The sequence below is a fragment of the Myotis myotis genome, unplaced genomic scaffold (genome assembly GCF_014108235.1).
Source record: "Myotis myotis isolate mMyoMyo1 unplaced genomic scaffold, mMyoMyo1.p scaffold_m19_p_10, whole genome shotgun sequence".
NCBI classification, from domain to species: Eukaryota; Metazoa; Chordata; class Mammalia; order Chiroptera; family Vespertilionidae; genus Myotis; species Myotis myotis.
In genome coordinates, this window is record NW_023416314.1 from 69,342,767 (window position 1) to 69,361,326 (window position 18,560).

General features: G+C 40.8%; 1 protein-coding gene across 2 annotated transcripts in view; it reads right to left on the reverse strand.

The window, feature by feature from the left end:
* Positions 1 to 12,417, reverse strand: part of HSD17B12 (hydroxysteroid 17-beta dehydrogenase 12) — a 137,747-nt gene extending 125,330 nt beyond the window's left edge. The window contains exon 1 of one of the 2 annotated variants that reach the window (XM_036326127.1): positions 12,152 to 12,417. In XM_036326127.1, the coding sequence (XP_036182020.1) occupies positions 12,152 to 12,311 (160 nt within the window). In that variant the 5' untranslated portion in view covers positions 12,312 to 12,417. The remainder of the gene's footprint in view (positions 1 to 12,151) is intronic. The other variant, XM_036326128.1, reaches the window with a different exon arrangement.
* Positions 12,418 to 18,560: the final 6,143 nt, after the last annotated feature.

Here is an 18,560-nt window from a genome sequence, read left to right on the forward strand (position 1 = left end):
CACACACACACACACACACACACACACACACAGTTTAGAACAAGATAATGCATGCCAACACATGGATGAATATGCATGCTAACACATACACACACACACAGCAACGACTAGAAAGGGAAAATGAAGAAAAGTCCACAAGAAAGAACAAAACAAGTACTATCAGAGTTCCAACAGCACATGATCACTTCCATGTAGACAGCTGCAAGGACAAATTCCAACGCTGGACTCTGGGAGAGGGTAAGACTTCAAAAAGAGAAAGAGTGAGGAAGAATGTGCAATATAAGGAAGAGCACTCCCGGCAGAGTGAAATAAATGTTCAACAACCACTGAAACTACTAAATGTCTCTGCACAAGCCAAACCACAGAGAACTGGGAAGAAACTGGAAAGTACGGGCATGGCTGGGACACAGTATGTCATTCAGTAATGCATCCAAGAGAGGATGCATAAAAGGCCACATTAGAAAATGAGACCAGAAATAAACAAAAGATCCCAGGAGAGTGATATTTGCACAGGCATTAGGAAACTGAAGTTTTTGTGTAAGATATAAGAGGTAATTCAATTGGGGATTTTTTTCCGGAAGATGAAACTTGCACCAAGGTGTAAGATTTAGTAGGGAGGTGTTATATCAGGGGAATCTAGAAAAAGGTATGGATGGGAGAAAGAATGTGATGATAGATTCAGTACGACATGGCAATTCCATATCTAGATATGGAAAGAAAAGCATAAGACTTGGAGACAAGGGAGCAAACTGGCCACTTGCTGTATTTGGTTCACTGGCATAATTTATTTGGCCCATAGAGTTAACGTGGGAAATGTGCACCAACCTTAAAAAATTAAGAAACTTTTCACAATGGGGCCCACGTTACTGAAGGCAACAACTGGCTGAGAAGTGGCCATGCTAAGTCAACCACACTGGTCACCTGGACAGTTCCCAGACATGTGTTTACACCTGATCCACTTCACTCATTTACTTTATCTTCTGGAGACATTTGAATTTGCCAACCTGATTTAGAGGCTAGGTGATTCTAAAATTAGCAAAATAAGGAAGTCCAAAACAGGCTGAGGAGAATAGAAAAGATGACTTTTAGACATGCTAGGATTGAGATCTTGGATAACCATCCAGAAGGGAATAGAAAGCAAGTTATTAGGAAATTTGAGAAAAAGTCTGGAAAAGAGAAGATGGATATTGATAGAAATAAGAATCATCCCCAGGAATAAATATGATAGCAAATACAACAACAGCAATATCAGATAGCATTTACTATTTAAATGCCACATACTTAGAACAGTATCTGGCATCTTACACCCATTCACTCATTTAATTATTACTTTAGCCCTAATTGGTTTGGCTCAGTCGGCCTGTGGACTGAAGGGTCCCAGGTTCGATTCGGGTCAAGGGCATGTACCTTGGTTGCGGGCACATCCCCAGTAGGGGGCATGTAGGAGGCAGCTGATCGATGTTTCTCTCTCATCGATGTTTCTAACTCTCTATCCCTCTCCCTTCCTCTCCGTAAAAAAATCAATAAAATATATATTTTTTTAAAAATTATTACTTTAAATGTATTGTTATCCCAATTTGACAGATGAGGAAACTGAGGCACACAGAAGTTAAGGTGATATTGCTTATAAACTGGCAGACCTGGGATTCAAAAGCAAGTAGTCTAGTTTCATAGTTTATACTATGAGAATTCCTTCCTGAAGTTATAGCCTGTATTTTGTTTCTAAGATTCATAATAACTTCAGAAAATATAGAGAAGATAATTCCCCCAAATTACATTATCCTTTAATCTCAAAAATAGTGGAACACCTTACTTAATAGATATTTTCATTCATTCAACAAATATGTATTAAGACTATGTGCAGGCACTATTCTAGGTGCTTAACATACTTAAGTGAATAAAAAAATAAATTTAAAAAAAAACAGACCTTGCCTTTATGGGCTTCCATTCTAGTGGGTAGACAAATAAGAAACATCTAAATGAGGGAAGTGTACAGTATGGGAGATGGTGACAAAAGCTATGACAAAAAGGACAAACAGAAAGGACAAAGAGATCACAAGTGGGATGCAAAAGAGAGGGTTGTGAATTTGAAGGTAGTAGGGAAGGTCTCAATGAGAAAGTGATATTTGAGCAAAGTTTGAAGAAAGTAAGAAGAGTGAGCCACATGGATATGTGGGGAAAGAGCATTCAGGAAGAGAGAACAGCCAAAGGCCCCAAGGCAGCAATGCCAAGCCAAGTGTGTTCAAGGGGCTGACTTCAAAGAAATGTGTTCAAGCAAGAAATGCTTGTGTTGAAAGGGAGAGTGAGAGGGAAAGCGGGCAGAGATGAGATGAGATGAGACGTAAAAGAAGGCAGGAAGCAGGTGGTTGAAAGCCTTGTCAACCACATGAAGAATTTTGGTTTTAATCTCAACAGGATAAGAAGCCATTGGAGGGATCTGGGCAGGGGGATCACATAATCTAATGAGATTTTCAGGATCACTCTCGCTACTGTGTCAGAATCCATTGTAGGGGAGCCATGATGGAATCAGAGAACAGGAGGCCTTTATTATATAGAGGCAAGAGATTTCAGTGGCTTATCCCAGAGTGGTAGAAGGAATTGTACTCTCGATATGTTGAAGTTATAGTCAATGGGATTTCCTAATAGACTATACTTGGGGCAAGAGAAGACTAAAAAATCACTGGAAGGTTTTTATAAATGTAATTGAAAAGTTGCACATAACAAAATTTTTCTAAGTTTATCATATCTTAGGTTCACTAGGGAGAACCATACTTCAAGGAACCACTTAGTAAATCTTTCACAAAGCAAGGAATTCTCCCTGTAGTAGCACTAATCACCTCCTAACTGATCTGTTAATAACTTCAGATTTCCAATAGTATGTCTGCTGAGTAAACTACATTATTTCTTGGTTTCAACAATTCCTTTTCATCAAATAAGACTAATTTGTACCAATAAAAGATGTTCTTAACTATGTTACTTGGTATCCATAAAAACACCGAGGACTACCCTAGAACCTCATTTACATCTCCTTTCCTTGTCATCATAATCCTGAAAAAGAATCAGCTCCATTTAATAGATGAAGGACGTTATGCTCAAAGACTAATGATCTTTGGCCAAAGTCAAACAGCTTGGTAACAGCAAAGTTGACTCTTGCTGCACTCACTCCAAAGCCAATCTTCCTGTTGCCACTACTGTTCCCCAGTATAATATTATTGAGAAGCAGTAATTGTTCAAAATCTTGTTTCTTAACCTCCCCTCCCTTTCCCCACTGACTAGGTCATTTAAATGGAAATAACAACACTTAATGGTGGTAAAGATAATTCTTCAGAAACTTAATCATCTCCCTGGAATTGTCAGTAGAAAGAGGACAAATGCGCTGTTTCACTAGACAAAATGAATACATAAAACAAAGTATTCCCTCTGATATGGATTTGTAACAGGCTTCTCAACTATCACACTAGTGACCTTGAGAAAGCAATCACCCAGTTTCAGGGTTCATTTAACTGCCCTAAATCCCCAGTAAGACTGGAACTTTCCCACATCACAGAGGTTAGATTTTTCCCCCAGGGAGAAAGAGTTTCTGAGAGATGATATAACCAGGAAGTGCACAAAAGTGGCATCCCTTACTATAAAGTGTGAACTTATTTTTTAAAGGCAATTTTAACTGAGATTATCTGAATAACTTGTACTGGTCTATCTTTGTGGCAGTGCAACTTCAGGAAGATCACAGAAACAAGGAATTCTGTTTAAAGTTGCACTTCGACATTACCCTCAATTGTTTCCCATGTTCTTAGGGGTCATTAAGCAGCCTGTGTGCTGGCCCCTTCTCCCCTCTCCACACCCATCTGCCGGAAGCCGGTCCATCCTTGCTGCTTGAAACAGTCGCTGCAGAGAAGAAATATCTGCACAGTGTATGTTTCAAGGGACCTGGCGTATATGGCATACTGTTCTTAATGTTTGCTCACCTTCTTGGTGCTATGTGTTTTAACCAAGGTCACCTCTCCGAGAAAGGTTGTTTCCCCAGGTAGGGATTTTTCCCTGAAGTTAGGGAGGGAATAAAACCCCTTAACTAGCCGAAACCGGTTTGGCTCAGTGGATAGAGCGTCGGCCTGCGGACTGAAGGGTCCCAGGTTCGATTCCGGTCAAGGGCATGTACCTGGGTTGCGGGCATATCCCCAGTGGGAGATGTGCAGGAGGCAGCTGATCGATGTTTCTCTCTCATCGATGTTTCTAAACTCTCTTTCTCTCTCCCTTTCTCTCTGTAAAAAAATCAATAAAATATATTAAAAAAAAAAAAAAAAAAAAAAAAACCCTTAACTAAATGCCTGGCGGGTAGTTAATCACTTTACCTACAAACAATCACCCTTAAACTACATAATCTTTACTCCCTGGAATGGAGATAAGAAACGCCCTAACCTTTGGAATAGAGATTGACAGGATTAAAATCAACTGGTATAAATACAGATGTAACAAGACAATAAAAGACAAACAGAACTTGGCTGGAGATCCTGGCTAGGCTGCTGATCAACTGAACGCTGTCTCTGTATCATTCCTTCTTCGCCGACTCCATCCACACCTTGGGGAACCCCTGGACCTGCTGGGGCTGACCCCCAACACCCATCTTACTCATGTCCACCCTTTCTCAGCTTTAGTCACTATGCCTTGTTTTACCATGGCCTGCACTATTTCTGCGATGTGAGCCAAACGTTTGAAAGGAATTCCTGGTATCATTATTTCAACTAATAAGACTGAGACTTTCCCAGTCCAATCCAATCAGACCTGCACACCTATATCTCCATTAGCATTTTCACCAACCAATCAGGACAACGCTTTTTAGACCAAACTGTGAAGATTTGGTGTCCTCATTTGCATAAGGACAGACCAATCAGGGACCAAGATTGGGGATTTTTCTCTATATAGGTCAGCTCCACTCTGGCTCATAGAGCACACTTGCCCTTTCCACCAAAGACTGAAGACTGTGTTTTCCCAGCTGGAGCTGAAACTCCAAAGACATCTCACAGATTTCAGCAGAACTGTCTAGCAGGAGGGAGGCCTCGCCCTAGGGCCACCTCCCCACAGCCATGTGTTCAGTAGCTCAGTATCACAGTTGAGATGTTTCCACTAAATAGTTTCCTTCTTCATTAACACCCCAAATTGGGGATTCCTGCTGGCATTGAATTGGCACCAATGACCTGTGGTTGACAATATAAATATATGTTATAATATATAATAATATATATAATAATAACAAGTTATTACGCAGTTAATGTGCCAGGCACTGCACTATCTATTTTACATAAAATAAGTGTTCTCTTCTCACTTGCCCTTCACAATAATCCTATGAAACAGGCACTAGTATTATTCTCATTTTGGGAGATATTTACTACCTGACTCAATGTTAATAAGTACAGGACCTAGAATTCAAGTCTAGGTTTGAGTCTCCAAGGCCTCAAGTTTGACCTCCAAATAGGAAAACTGGACATTGCACAGAAAGGAAGGAGAAGAACAGAAAAAGTGGGGATGGGGGGAGACAATGGGGACTGGTGGGAGGGTGTGTGGGTGAAGGAGATATTCTAGTACAGAGGACAGAGGCTGAATTTCTAATTCCAGGAAACCTTCCTCCTCAGTTTTTCCTCCAAGTAAGATCATGCTTTTATTTATTTATTTATTCCTCACCCAAGGACATGCTTAGAGGAAGGGAGGGAGGGAGGGAGGGAGGGAGGGAGGGAGAGACAGAGAGAAAGAGAGAGAGAGAGAGAGAGAGAGAGAGAGAGAGAGAGAGAGAGAGAGAGAGAGAGAAAGAAAGAAACATCAATCGATTGCCTTCTGCACATGCCCCAATGGAGGACCAAACCCGCAACCCAGGTATGTACCCTGATCGGGAATCAAACCAACAACCTTTCAGTGCACAGGACAACACTCAACCAACTGAGTCACTCCAGCCAGGCAAGGCATGCTTTTAGGTTTGATTCTCTAGCTGCATCTGCTGCTTCTTACACGGTTCTAGCACTAGTGCTCTAAGGGCACCCTGCTAACTCCCATCTGGAGATCTTGTTCCATTTAGGCTCATGGACTCTGTTTTCAGAGATAAAGTACAAATGAATAAATATCTTTCAGAATTTTTATAACTAAATTCATTTGTTTCTGTGCCCTCCTACAGCTGTCTACTTTTTGAAAACAAAACAAAAAAACAACAGTTTTAAAAAACAGACAAACAATTAAAAAAACCCTCTACTATGATCAACATTAGCTCACCAGCAAGAACAGGTACCCTAGAGTTTCCCGAATGTCAACAGGGAACACATTACATTTACCAAGATGGACCTCCAGAGAGTCGCTAAATCTATTTGAGGATGCCAGAGTGATAAACAGAAAACAGCATCAAGGTCAGGTCCAGCCATATACTGAGCACCTGAGTGCCTTTCCAAGTTTTCTCAGGCAGCAACAAGATTCATGGTTGCAAATCTGAAGAAAATCCTGACCTACTTGATTTCAAAATCAAGTAGCTATTTTGCAATACTTCCAGAAACACCAAACATGTGTAAACTTGAAAGTGTGCCTTCAATCAAAAAGCAATAGTTTCTAGGTATAAAGGAATCCACCTCCACATACTATGCAATCTGTAAGCTAATCAATCACCAATACACACAGCATGTAGATGTTGCAGAAGAGACAACTTGATTTCAAATCCTGATTCTGTAACCCACTAGCTATGAAATTGAAGACAAGGGATGTCATTAACCTAAGTCTCCATTTCCTCCTCTGGGAATAATGTAATACAGTTCAAAGAGAGAGTAAAGATAATCTATGTTTTCAAGCCTCAACCAGAGCACCAATATACTCAATGGTGAAAAAATGAAATCTTTACCTGTAAGATCAGGAGCAAGATAAGTAAGCCCACTCTTGCCACTGTTATTCAATATAGAGGCCTGGTGCATGAAATACGCGGGGAGCAGGCCTAAGCCAGCAGGCAGAATCCCTCTCGCAGTCCAGGACCCCTCACTCCTTGCACCCCAACTGCTCACTGATCCTTACCCACTAGGCTCACTGCTCCTTAGCGCTGCCACAGAGGTGGGAGAGGATCCCGCCACTGCCCACTGCACTCGCCAGCCGTGAGCCTGGCTACTGGCTGAGTAGCGTTCCCCCTGTGGGAGCACACTGACTACCAGGAGGCAGCTCCTGTGTTGAGCATCTGCCCCCTGGTGGTCAGTGCACATCATAGTGACCGGTCATTCTGGTCATTCCGCCACAACTAATTAGGCTTTTATTGTACAGATTTTATAGATAATACTGGAAGTCTTATCCAGAGCAATTAGGGAAGAAAAAAGAAATAAAAGATATCTAAGTTACAGGGTTGTACAATCATGAAGAAGTAAAATGAAGAAGTAAAACTGCCACTTTTTGCAGATGGCATGATTCTTTATATAGAAAACCCTAAAGACTCTAACAAAAAACTTTTAGAAAAACAATAAAAAAATACCATAAAGTTGCAAGATATAAAATCAATGTACAAAATCCAATGTGTTCCTTTATACCAGTGGTTCTCAACCTTCCTAATGCCGCGACCCTTTAATACAGTTCCTCATGTTGTGGTGACCCCCAATTTCAGTGTTACAAATTGAACATAATTAAAGCATAGTGATTAATCACAAAAACAATATGTAATTATATATGTGTTTTCCGATGGTCTTAGGCGACCCCTGTGAAAGGGTCGTTCGACCCCCAAAGGGGTCGCGACCCACAGGTTGAGAACCGCTGCTTTATACTAACAATGAAATCTCAGAAAAAGAAAGAAAAAAAAACATTTCCTTTTGCAATTACAACAAAAAGAATAAAACACCTAGAAATAAACTTAACAAAGGATGTGAAGGACCTATATACTGACTACTACAAGACATTATTAAAAGAAACTGAAAAAGACACAAAGAAATGGAAAGATACTCCATGTTCATGAATTAGAAGAATCAACATGGTTAAAATGGCCATATTACCCAAAGCAACACACAGATCTAACGCAATCGCCATCAAAAATTACAATGGCATTTTTTTAAAGAAAAGGAAAAAAAGTCATCAGATAAGTATGGAAACACAAGACTCCAAATAGTCAAAGCAATTCTGAGAAAAAGCACTTAAAATGAACCTTGAAATGTGTACTAAAGAAGCCAGTCACAAAAGGACAAATATTGTATGATTCCATGTATATGAAATATCCAGAATAGATAAATGTATACAGAAAGTAAATTAGTGGTTGACTAGGACTCAAGGGGTTTGGGGTTCGGGGCTGACAGCTAATGGGTACAGGGTTTCTTTTAAGGAGGATGAAAATGTTCTAAAATTAGACTGTAATGATGATTGTACAACCCTGTAACTATGATAAAAATCTTGAATTGTACTTTAAATGGGTTAAAGTGTATGGTATATGAATTATATCTCAATAAAGATATTTTAAAATCTAACCCATTAACTGATTAGTGGATCCTTTTTCTTTCCTTCCTAGAGAAATATCCTCTCCATTAAAAACTAAAAAGAAGAGCTCAGAGTGCTTTCTTGGGTTTGAAGCTATAAAATATCTTGGCTTTGGAAATATGCTTACATCTCTTTGCATTCATCTTCTCCACTTGATTTCAAATATCAATCATTTTTTATGAACTCCAATGAATGCAAAATATTTATGCCAGGATAAATAAATGCAAAATGTATCTACGCTCAAACTAAATCCTACAGATTACATTCTCTATTGCTCCCCAACAATAACTGTTCTCTGTTTTAGTACAAACTGACCACCTTTGTTAACAATCTTCTTTTGAGTACTTGCTACAGTGACTTTCAAACAACTAAAGCTCCACTTTCACAGGATCTCTTTGTTCTCCTAAGAAATACAGGGAGTATGGCATCAAATGACAGCCCAAACAATCTTTCCCTGTTAAAACTGGCTAAACCCATCTGCTAAGGGCCTAAGGACATCAGCATTATTCACTTGAGTGGGAATGTTATAGGAGCAACCTAGAGAAGAGACAATCTTGCTCTTGGTTAGGAGATAAAGGAGACAAATTAGAATATGGGCCAACTAATGGATAACGGGTTTAAAAAACCTAATTAGACTAAGGAATCTGTTGTCTGGAATATTTTTACTGATTGCAAAGGGAATCTGTATTTCGGGAGTTTTCCAAACTTTTTTTAAAATATATTTTTATTGATTCCAAGAGAGGATGGGAGAGGAAGAGAGAGATAGAACCATCAATGATGAGAGAGAATCATTGACAGGCTGCCTCCTGCACGGCCCACACTGGGGATTAAGCTGGCAACCCGGGCATAGGCCCTGACTGGGAATAGAACCATGACCTCCTAGTTCATAGATCAGTGCTCAACTACTGAGACACCCCAGCTGGGCCAAGCTTTTGTTTTTAAGTTTAGAAGAGCTTATATCTGATCAACATGCCAGGTACTGTGGGAAAATACAGAAAAATGCCTCTCAGAATCTAAAATATGAGGAGAAATTAAACATAGTCACTGAAGAGACTTAAGAATAACAAGGATAAAAATATACTATCAACTCAATGCACATTCTATATAATAAAAGCCTAATTTGCTAAGTGTCCAGTTGTCCATTCAACCAATCAAAGCGTAATATGTTGATGATATGCGAAGGTCGCTCAATCATTCACTATGATATGCACTGACCACCAGGGGGCAGACAGTCAACCGGTCAACCAGTGACTATGACATGCACTGTCCACCAGGGGGCAGACACTCTGACTGATAGGTTAGCTTGCTGCTAGGATCCAGCCGATCTGGACTGAGCGAGATGGGCTGGATCCGCCCTGGAACCCTCCCTGATCGTGCACCAGTGGGGTCCCTCGGCCTGGCCTGCACCCTCTTGCAACCCGGGACCCCTCGGGGGATGTCGGAGAGCCAGTTTCGGCCCAATCCTGCAGGCCAGGCCAGGCCGAAGGTCCCCACTGGTGCACGAATTCGTGCACTGGGCCTCTAGTTACTATATAATACTTAAAATATTGACTTGATTATGGAGAGGAAGATATTAAATGAACACTAGTTCTAGAAAGTAGGTGATGCCTCCTTAATACTGCCTGCTACTTGCTTTTATTTAAAGAAGGGTGCACAGGTCCAAGTAAGCAATTCTGTAAGGGAGAAAACTTATTTGTACTATTCACCAATTAATTCTAAACTCCTAATCTTGGTCGAACAAATTACCTGTTTTTTAAGCACAATTTAACTCTATTTCTTCAAGTGTCATCTCTGCTGGTTTGTTCTTCAAATTATTTAAGTTCACCCCTCCAACTGATACAAAGAACTGGTTTCTACTCTTAATAATGTTGTTTCTTAAGATTCCCTGAATTTGGAGTGATAAAGGAAGTACTTTAGGATCCAGACCACAACTTATAAGTAATGTTACAAATAATTTGGTCATTTCTTCTGCTTAAGTATTTTAAAAAGAGAGATTTTCCAACAATTCAGGGTAAACTCAACAATATTTCACTTTATGACACTATATGATCCACTCTGCTATATTCCAGTTCAAATTTCATTTCTAAATCTTTTAGACATTTCCCTTAATTTATCAAAAATCCTTCCTCTGGGATCAAATCTTTTCAATACAAATATTACTCACCAAATGACAATGTCACATCACTTGACTTCTACTGTGGACTCATATAGATGACTTAGGCCATTTGAGTTCTCAGCCACAATGGTCAATTATAGATATTTTTTTAAAGCTATTAACATTAATCTTTGCTTACAAATTACAGAACTTCATCTTGATATATGATTTCATAAGACACTGGAATCTTGTGTAACTATTTCAAAAGTCCACAATCAAGTTCTCTGAACCTCATAATCAAGAACTTGGGCAAGCTAATTGTGAAATTATAATCTTGATTATAAACAAGTTGAGCACTTCACTTGTACTTTCAATGATTATTTTTTTTTAAGTGATTTTTAAAAATTAGTCCTATGTTAATAGCTACTTCACATAGTGGACAGAGCTCTCACATATATATTCCTATTTGAGATGTTTTCTTTATGTTGCCACCCCAAAAGATTATTTAAATGTATTTGAATAAGAGACTATGGAGTAACATTATTTGTGTACCTTACTTGAACCTAGTCTGATAGCAACTCCTAAACACTCCAGAATTCAATAAAATTCTTGGTGAAGTGAACATTCAATTATAAAACAGCAGAATAATCACATCAGAGAATGACTACAACATATCACTTGGTTTAAAAAAAACACGCTAAAAGAAACGAAAAGATAAGAAACAAAAAAAGTAGAATAAGAAAAAAAAAGCTAGCACAAGCCTTTCCTGCAGGCAATATTCTCAGCTTCTCCAATCTGACTTTCCTCTTCCATTTTCAAAATCCTCCGACTGGATGGAACAAGGTCCATTGGTTTAGCTCACTCTTTGTGAGAATACTTTTTTCTGCACAATATATTTCTGATTTCTACATGAAGAGTCACCGTTTTTGCAGAAGCAATAGTTCTTACTACTTTTTAGATTCCACAACAGTTTAGCGAGGATTTTTTTTTTTGTAAATTACATGAAATTGGCCGAATCCAAGTGATTCCAAGGAGCAGAAAGACTTTGTAAATTCTATGTCCTCTTCCTCCAGCCCTCAACCCTACCCCTCCGCCCCACTCCTACCCCCCCCCCCCCAAAAAAAGTCAACAGAATGCTTTTGCATCCTTAGCAAAGGGCCAGTGTTCAAATCAAACGAAAAACTTTTATCTTTAAAACACGACTAAGAGGCGAACCAAGGTGGGCAGAGTGTAACTGAAAAGGCTGCAAGGAGTCTGACCACGTGCCCAGAACCCGGAACGGCTTAAATGACACGAGCCCCTGAGAGTTCGGTCCAGATTTCTTCCGCACCTACCAAGTGGCACTGTGGAGTCGCTGAGTTACGCCACGAGTGTGTTTAGCTAGCACTTAGAAACTCTGCAAGTCTAGGCGAGCCGGACATGGCTAAGGCGGCGGCCCGGGACGCAGCAGTTTCGGGAAGGAGGAGAGGAGAATTGGAGAAGGGAGGCCACGCGCTGGGCCCGGAACTGGTCGGCGCCAGCCAGGCCGGGGCCCCGGTGGCGCGAGCCGCTGCAAGAGCGAGGAAGCGGGCGGCGCTGGATCCGACTCACCTGCCCATTCACCGAGCTCTGGTCCAACCCCAGGCCCGTGACCCAACCCCCAGACTCGAAAGGCCATGAAGAGCGAGTACGAGATGCGCAGGGCCAGGTAGGCTACGGTGCCCGCGCCCACCCAGTACAGGAAGCCGGCCGCAGGGAGAGCGCTCTCCATGGCTATCAACCAGGCCTTACTACCCTCGAGAATGAAAAAAACAAAAAAAACTAATGAATGAATCCTGGAAGTGGCGCCCGTCGTGACGCAGCGGACGACTAATAGGCGCCGCTCCGACACCATATCTGCCTAAACCCCGCCCACAACGCCATATCCGTGCCACCATTGGTGATCTATTGTTTCCTTTGCGCGTATGCGCCAGCTATTGGCTAACTTCAGTTTCACTTCCCCGCCCATATCCCCTCCCTTGCGTTCATCGGGGCGGGTTTCCGTTCTAGAGAGGCTGATCCCCAGCCAATCAAGATTCAGCCCCGCCCTACACGTCACCACGCCTCGGGGAACTCGACGGAGGCCGCCGGTCTCACCCCACCAAATAACCCAGGTCTTTCATTGGCTGCAGCTGTCCTCGCGATTGCGGAAGACTGCACTCCGATTGGCCACTCAGACCCAGCGTGGTTTGAAGAGGGAACAGGTTGAGAAGCCACTAGTGAACAGCAGATTGTAGTAAGAAGCAGGCGTGGAGCCCGGGTGTTATTTTCAGCTCTTTAAAAAGGATTTTATCATTGTTAACTGTGCTGTGATGGTTCCCATTGTTGTAAGGATGCCTCAAGAAGTCAAATTAAAGAGTCACACTTATTGTAAATCCCGGACTATGAGGGGGCATTTCGCTCTCCCAGATCTCATAGTGATAAAATGGCCACAACACCAGATTTATATAGGCAAAGATCACAAAGGTATTGATTACATCCCAAGGTTTGGAATGAGGAACCTGGTTTGCAAAAGAAGCAGTTTATAGAAGCAGAAGCAGCATGTTATCTAAATTACAGTTTTTGGGTCTCCGGATCACTGAATTGACAGAAACACATTATCTAGAGCCCTCGGGTCTGGAATGAGAAATCTGCTCAGACTTAAGCATGTTATCTAAATTACAGTTTTTGGGTCTCCGGAACACTGAGTCAACAGGGACACGTTAACTGGAGCCCTCTGACCTTGGGATAACTGTGCTGTCCTTCCCAGGTAAAGGAAAATGTGCTTTCTAAGACCAGTATGACCACAACCCTTGGGATATTCACATTACAATCAATAGGGTATTTAATTGAATGGGATAATTCATATAATTCAGAAAATCAAAATAACTTTTCTATTATTTTAGCAAACAAATAAGTACAGGAACCAAACAGCAGGGTTAAAGTTAAACTATAGTTTCTACCTGAGATGATTGCTACCATACGTCACCATAAACCTTTCCAGATAAAGTCTTGCATCTGCTGCTCCTGTGCCTTCCCCACAGCACCTCTTCGCTCTGGTGGCACTCACTCATTGAGGGCCTTTTGAATGCCCGGCCTCCCTCCCCGGACGGAGCATTAAACTACAAACATAGTTCCCAGAGCCTTTGAGATCAAAGCAAATGGCTTCATGGAGACAAATTACTAATACACTATGACACAGAGCTGTAAGATGAATGAAAAATATAGGAACACAGCTTGGTGTACAATTAGTTTGGGGAAGGAACTCCATGTTTTAACTGGGCATTAAAGGATGATGTTTTTCTTTTACTTTCTTTTTTTATTTCCTTTGTTGTTGTTGTTGTTGTTGGAGGGAAGTGAGTTGTGAGGGGGCACAAAAGTGTGCAATATGGGAACTACCTCAGCAAAATTCCAGAGGAGTGAGTCCATAAAATACGTTTAAGAAATTGTGTAATGCAATAACATGCTTACCCTGTTGTCCTCCTATCAAGTATTTTTGTTTCCTTTTCTGGTATGGATTTGGGCTCATAAGGCACCTACTTTTTTTTCCTTTATCTCTTTCTGCCTAACTCCCACTCTCTTTTGAAGAATAGAGTGAAGAAATAAAATGGAGTCGCTATAGTCAAGATGCCAAATTACTAAAATCAAGTAGGTTGAGGCATGTGAAAACAATTCTATTCCCATTTTAACTAGACTGAAAACTTAAACTTTCAAACTTTCCAAATTGAAGTATGGTAGCAATCATCTCAGGTAGAAACTATAGTTTAACTTTAACCCTGCTGTTTGGCTTCTGTACTTATTTGCTTTGTTTAACAATAGAAAAGTTATTTTGATTTTCTGAATTATATAAATCACCCCATTCGATTAAATGCCCTATAGATTGTAATGTGACTATCCCATTGGTTGTGGCCATACTGGTCTTAGAAAGCACATTTTCCTTTACCTGGGAAGGACAGCACAATTATCCCAAGGTCAGAGGGCTCCAGTTAACATGTCCCTGTTGACTCAGTGTTCCAGAGACACAAAAACTGTAATTTAGATAACATGCTTAAGTCTGACCAGATTCCTCATTCCAGACCCTGAGGGCTCTATCTAGATAATGTGTTTCTGTCAATTCAGTGATCCGGAGACCCAAAACTGTAATTTAGATAACATGCTTCTTCTGCTTCTGTAAACTGCTTTTTTTTGAACCAGGTTCCTCATTCCAAACCCTGGGATGTAATCAATACCTTTGTGATCTTTGCCTGTATAAATCTGGTGTTGTGGCCATCTTATCACTATGAGATTTGGGAGAGCCAAAATGCCCCCTCATAGTCCCGGATTTGCAATAAATGTGACTCTTTAATTCGACTTCTTGAGGCGTCCTTGTGTGATTCGCGGGGTACATTACAACACAGTCTTGTATCAATGTGTGGATATATATCAAACCTCCAGAAAACCCTCTACCCTATGAAGGACTAAGGAAAGAATGTTCCTGTATCCCGACTGCCTGACATCCATTTTCCAGATCACCAGTCATCTAGACGATTGTCACATTGGACTAATCCATAGGCTAAGAATACAGAACTGATTCTTTTTAAGAATGTATTTTTTGCCCTGGCTGGTTTTGCTCAGTGGATAGAGCACTGGCCTGCGGACTGTAGGGTCCCAGGTTCGATACCTGGTCAGGGCACATGCTTGGGTTGTGGGCTTGATTCTCAGTAGGGGGTGTGCAGGAGGCAGTCAATCGATGATTCTCTCTCATCACTGATGTTTCTATCCCTCTCCCCCTCTCCCTTCCTTTCTGAAATCAATAAAAATATTTTTTAAAATGTACTTTTTATTGTAAGAACTCTTAGCTTTTCTTTCTTCTTCAGAACACTCTGAGTATTGCCCAGTCATGTTTTCAGTTTGCAAACTCTAAGATCCTTAAATAAATATTTGTAATTTATTTCTAGCCAAAGCCTCTGGGCTCCTTTTGAGTTCATTCAATATTTATCAAATTCATTAAGTATAACCCTAAAGCTGTACTGTTCTTCATAAACTGTCAGTTGTCAAGCAAATTCAGTCATATGAGTTGAGCTGGCACCATATTTTGTTTTAATTGAATTTGATCCCTTTGTCTGGGGCTGTCTCTCCAATTGAACTGAAGTCCCACCATTCCTCTCCCCCGGCCTCTCCCTCTTGCTCCCCGCTCTGACTACAGTATAGTCCCAAATTTATATATCCCAGCTTATTATTGCTCCCCACCAAAGGCACTCCAGATAGTCACTCCCCTTCTCCTTAGAATAGGGTGGGAGGAGGGGAGGAGAGATCTTATAAATTAAAAATACCTATTTTTGTTGCATTTGTATGTATGTCGATGGCCACATTAGAATTTATGATTATTGGGAACCATATGCTATGAATCCACAGGACATAGAACAGTTCCTGGAACTTAGGGGCCTCAATAAATGTCTGACAAATAAATAGAAGTGTAGATCCGTTCATTCAACAAATATTATTGTGCTCTAATCATGTACCAGTAACTGGACTAGGTACTGGGTATACAATAGTGAGCAAATGGTCAATTCTTAGTCCTCATCCTACTCTACCATACCACAGTCGGGGGGCCACTGTTTTCCTCAACAGCTGCTTCTTCCCAACGTCCTTTGCTGGCCCTTCCGCATGCTGGCCTCTAGTTGATGCAATACCCTTGGGCTCAGACCCCAGCTCTCTTTACTTCTCTACACCGTCTTCTTACATGGTTTTAACCACTCCCTTGTTAATATCAACTGTAAATTGATGATTTCCAAATGTCTCTGGCCAACCTCAATTTCTGCTCAGGTGTGTGTGTGTGTGTGTGTGTGTGTGTGTGTGTGTATCCACATGTCTATCAATATCTCCACTGAGGTGTAAAATAGAAATAAATATCTCAAACTTAAATGTCCAAAACAGAACTCTGCCCCCACCACACATACACATTTTTTCTTCCCATCTTTGTTAAAGGCACCACTATTTACCCTCTTTAAAGATCTAAAACCCAGAGATCAACCTTGAATCTCTTCTTTCCATTACATTCCCATGTCCAATTCTTCAGCAAATCTTGTTCACTCTACCTCTAAAATATATCTTTTTTTTCTTTTTTTTAAATGCAGGTGCTGGTTCTGCAGGTCTAGGGTAGAGCCTGAGAGTCCACATTCATTTTTTTAACTATATTTTTTATTTATTTCACAGAGGAAGGGAGAGGGAGAGATAGAAACATCAATGATGAGAGAGAATCATTGATCCACTGCCTCCTGCACGCCCCCTACTGGGAATAGAGACCGCAACCCAAGCATGTGCCCTTGACCACAATCGAACCTGGGACCCTTCAGTCCGCAGGCTGACCCTCTATCCATTGAACCAAACCAGCTAGGGCTAAAATATATCTTAACTGACCACGCTTCCCAACTCCTGCTACTACACAATCCAAATCATAAGCACTTCTTGCCTGGAGTATGGCAATGGCATCCTAATTGGTTTCCCTGAAGCCTGGCTTGAGGTTTGTTCTCCATGAAGCAACTAGAGTATTTATATTTTTAAAGTAAATTAGATATTTTTTCTTTTGCTTAAATACCTCAAGAGCTTTATGTCACATTAGGAACAAAGTCCTCAAAGACTAGTTTATCTGCCCTGACTTCTCCAGCAGCAACCACCCTCTCCAATGCTTACTTGATTCCAGCCACACTTCCTGCAGTTTCTCGAATAAGTCAAGTTCATTCCAGTCTCAAAGCAGTTCTACTTTCTGTTCCCTCTCCCTGGAACCCCTTGCCCTCTATTTCTCAAGGCTCACCTCTTTATATTATTTAGGCTTTTGCTCATACATCCTCTTCCTTGGAGTGGTTTTCTCTGACTGCCCTACATAAATATCCAAGTAGCGTCTTCTCCTTTGCCCAGTTGCTATTTATTTTTTAGCTTAATTTGTTTCTCTCAAAGCACTTAATGCTTTCAAATCTTTTATTTGGTTTTGTCCTTCCCAATAAACTGTAAGATCCTGAAAACAATGACTTCTTCTTGTTCACATTGTATCTTCACTTAAGATGTGCACCTAAGAGTATCTGACACTTTGTAGAAGTATCTGACACCTATAATGATGCCCTACTCCTATTTAGCAATATTTTGTGCTACAATTTAACATATAGACCAGGGTTGCTAGAAATTGACAGAGCCATACTAACCAAACATGAAACCATTAAGCTTTCCAAAGAGAAAGCAGTATCATAACATTTTTTTGGTCTCAGGTAAATCTAGGACCAAACCCTAATTCTAATTTTTTAAAAATATGTTTTATTGATTTTTTACAGAGAGAAAGGGAGAGGGATAAAGAGTTAGAAACATCAATGACAGGGAAACATCAATTCAGCTGCCTCTTGCACACTCCCTACTGGGGATGTGCTCGCAACAGAGGTATATACCCTTGACCAGAATTGAACCTGAGATCCTTCAGTCCACACGCTGACGCTCTATCCACTGAGCCAAACCAGTTAGGGCCCTAATTCTACCTTTTTTTTTAAAATATATTATATTGATTTTTCACAGAGAGGAAGAGAGAGAGATAGAGAGCTAGAAACATCGATGAGAGAGAAACACCGATCAGCTGCCTCCCGCACATCCCCCACTGGGGAAGTGCCCACAACCCAGGTACATGCCCCTGACCGGAATCGAACCCGGGACCCTTCAGTCCGCAAGCCGATGCTCTATCCACTGAGCCAAACCGGTTTCGGCCCTAATTCTACCTTTTATTAGCTGTATGATTTTATGAGGATTTAACTACTAAACATTCAATTCTACATCTGTAAGATGGGACATTATTGCTTAAGTGTTCCCCAGTGATTGGCAGATAAATACTAATATTTAGTGAGGTAAGTACTACTCCTATCCCCATTTTAAAGATGAAGACACTGAAGCTTAAACCATTAGACAGTAGATGGAAGAATTGGGATTTCAACTAAAAAGTGTGGTTATGAAACCATATCTCAAGAACTAGTTCAAGAAGGCAACA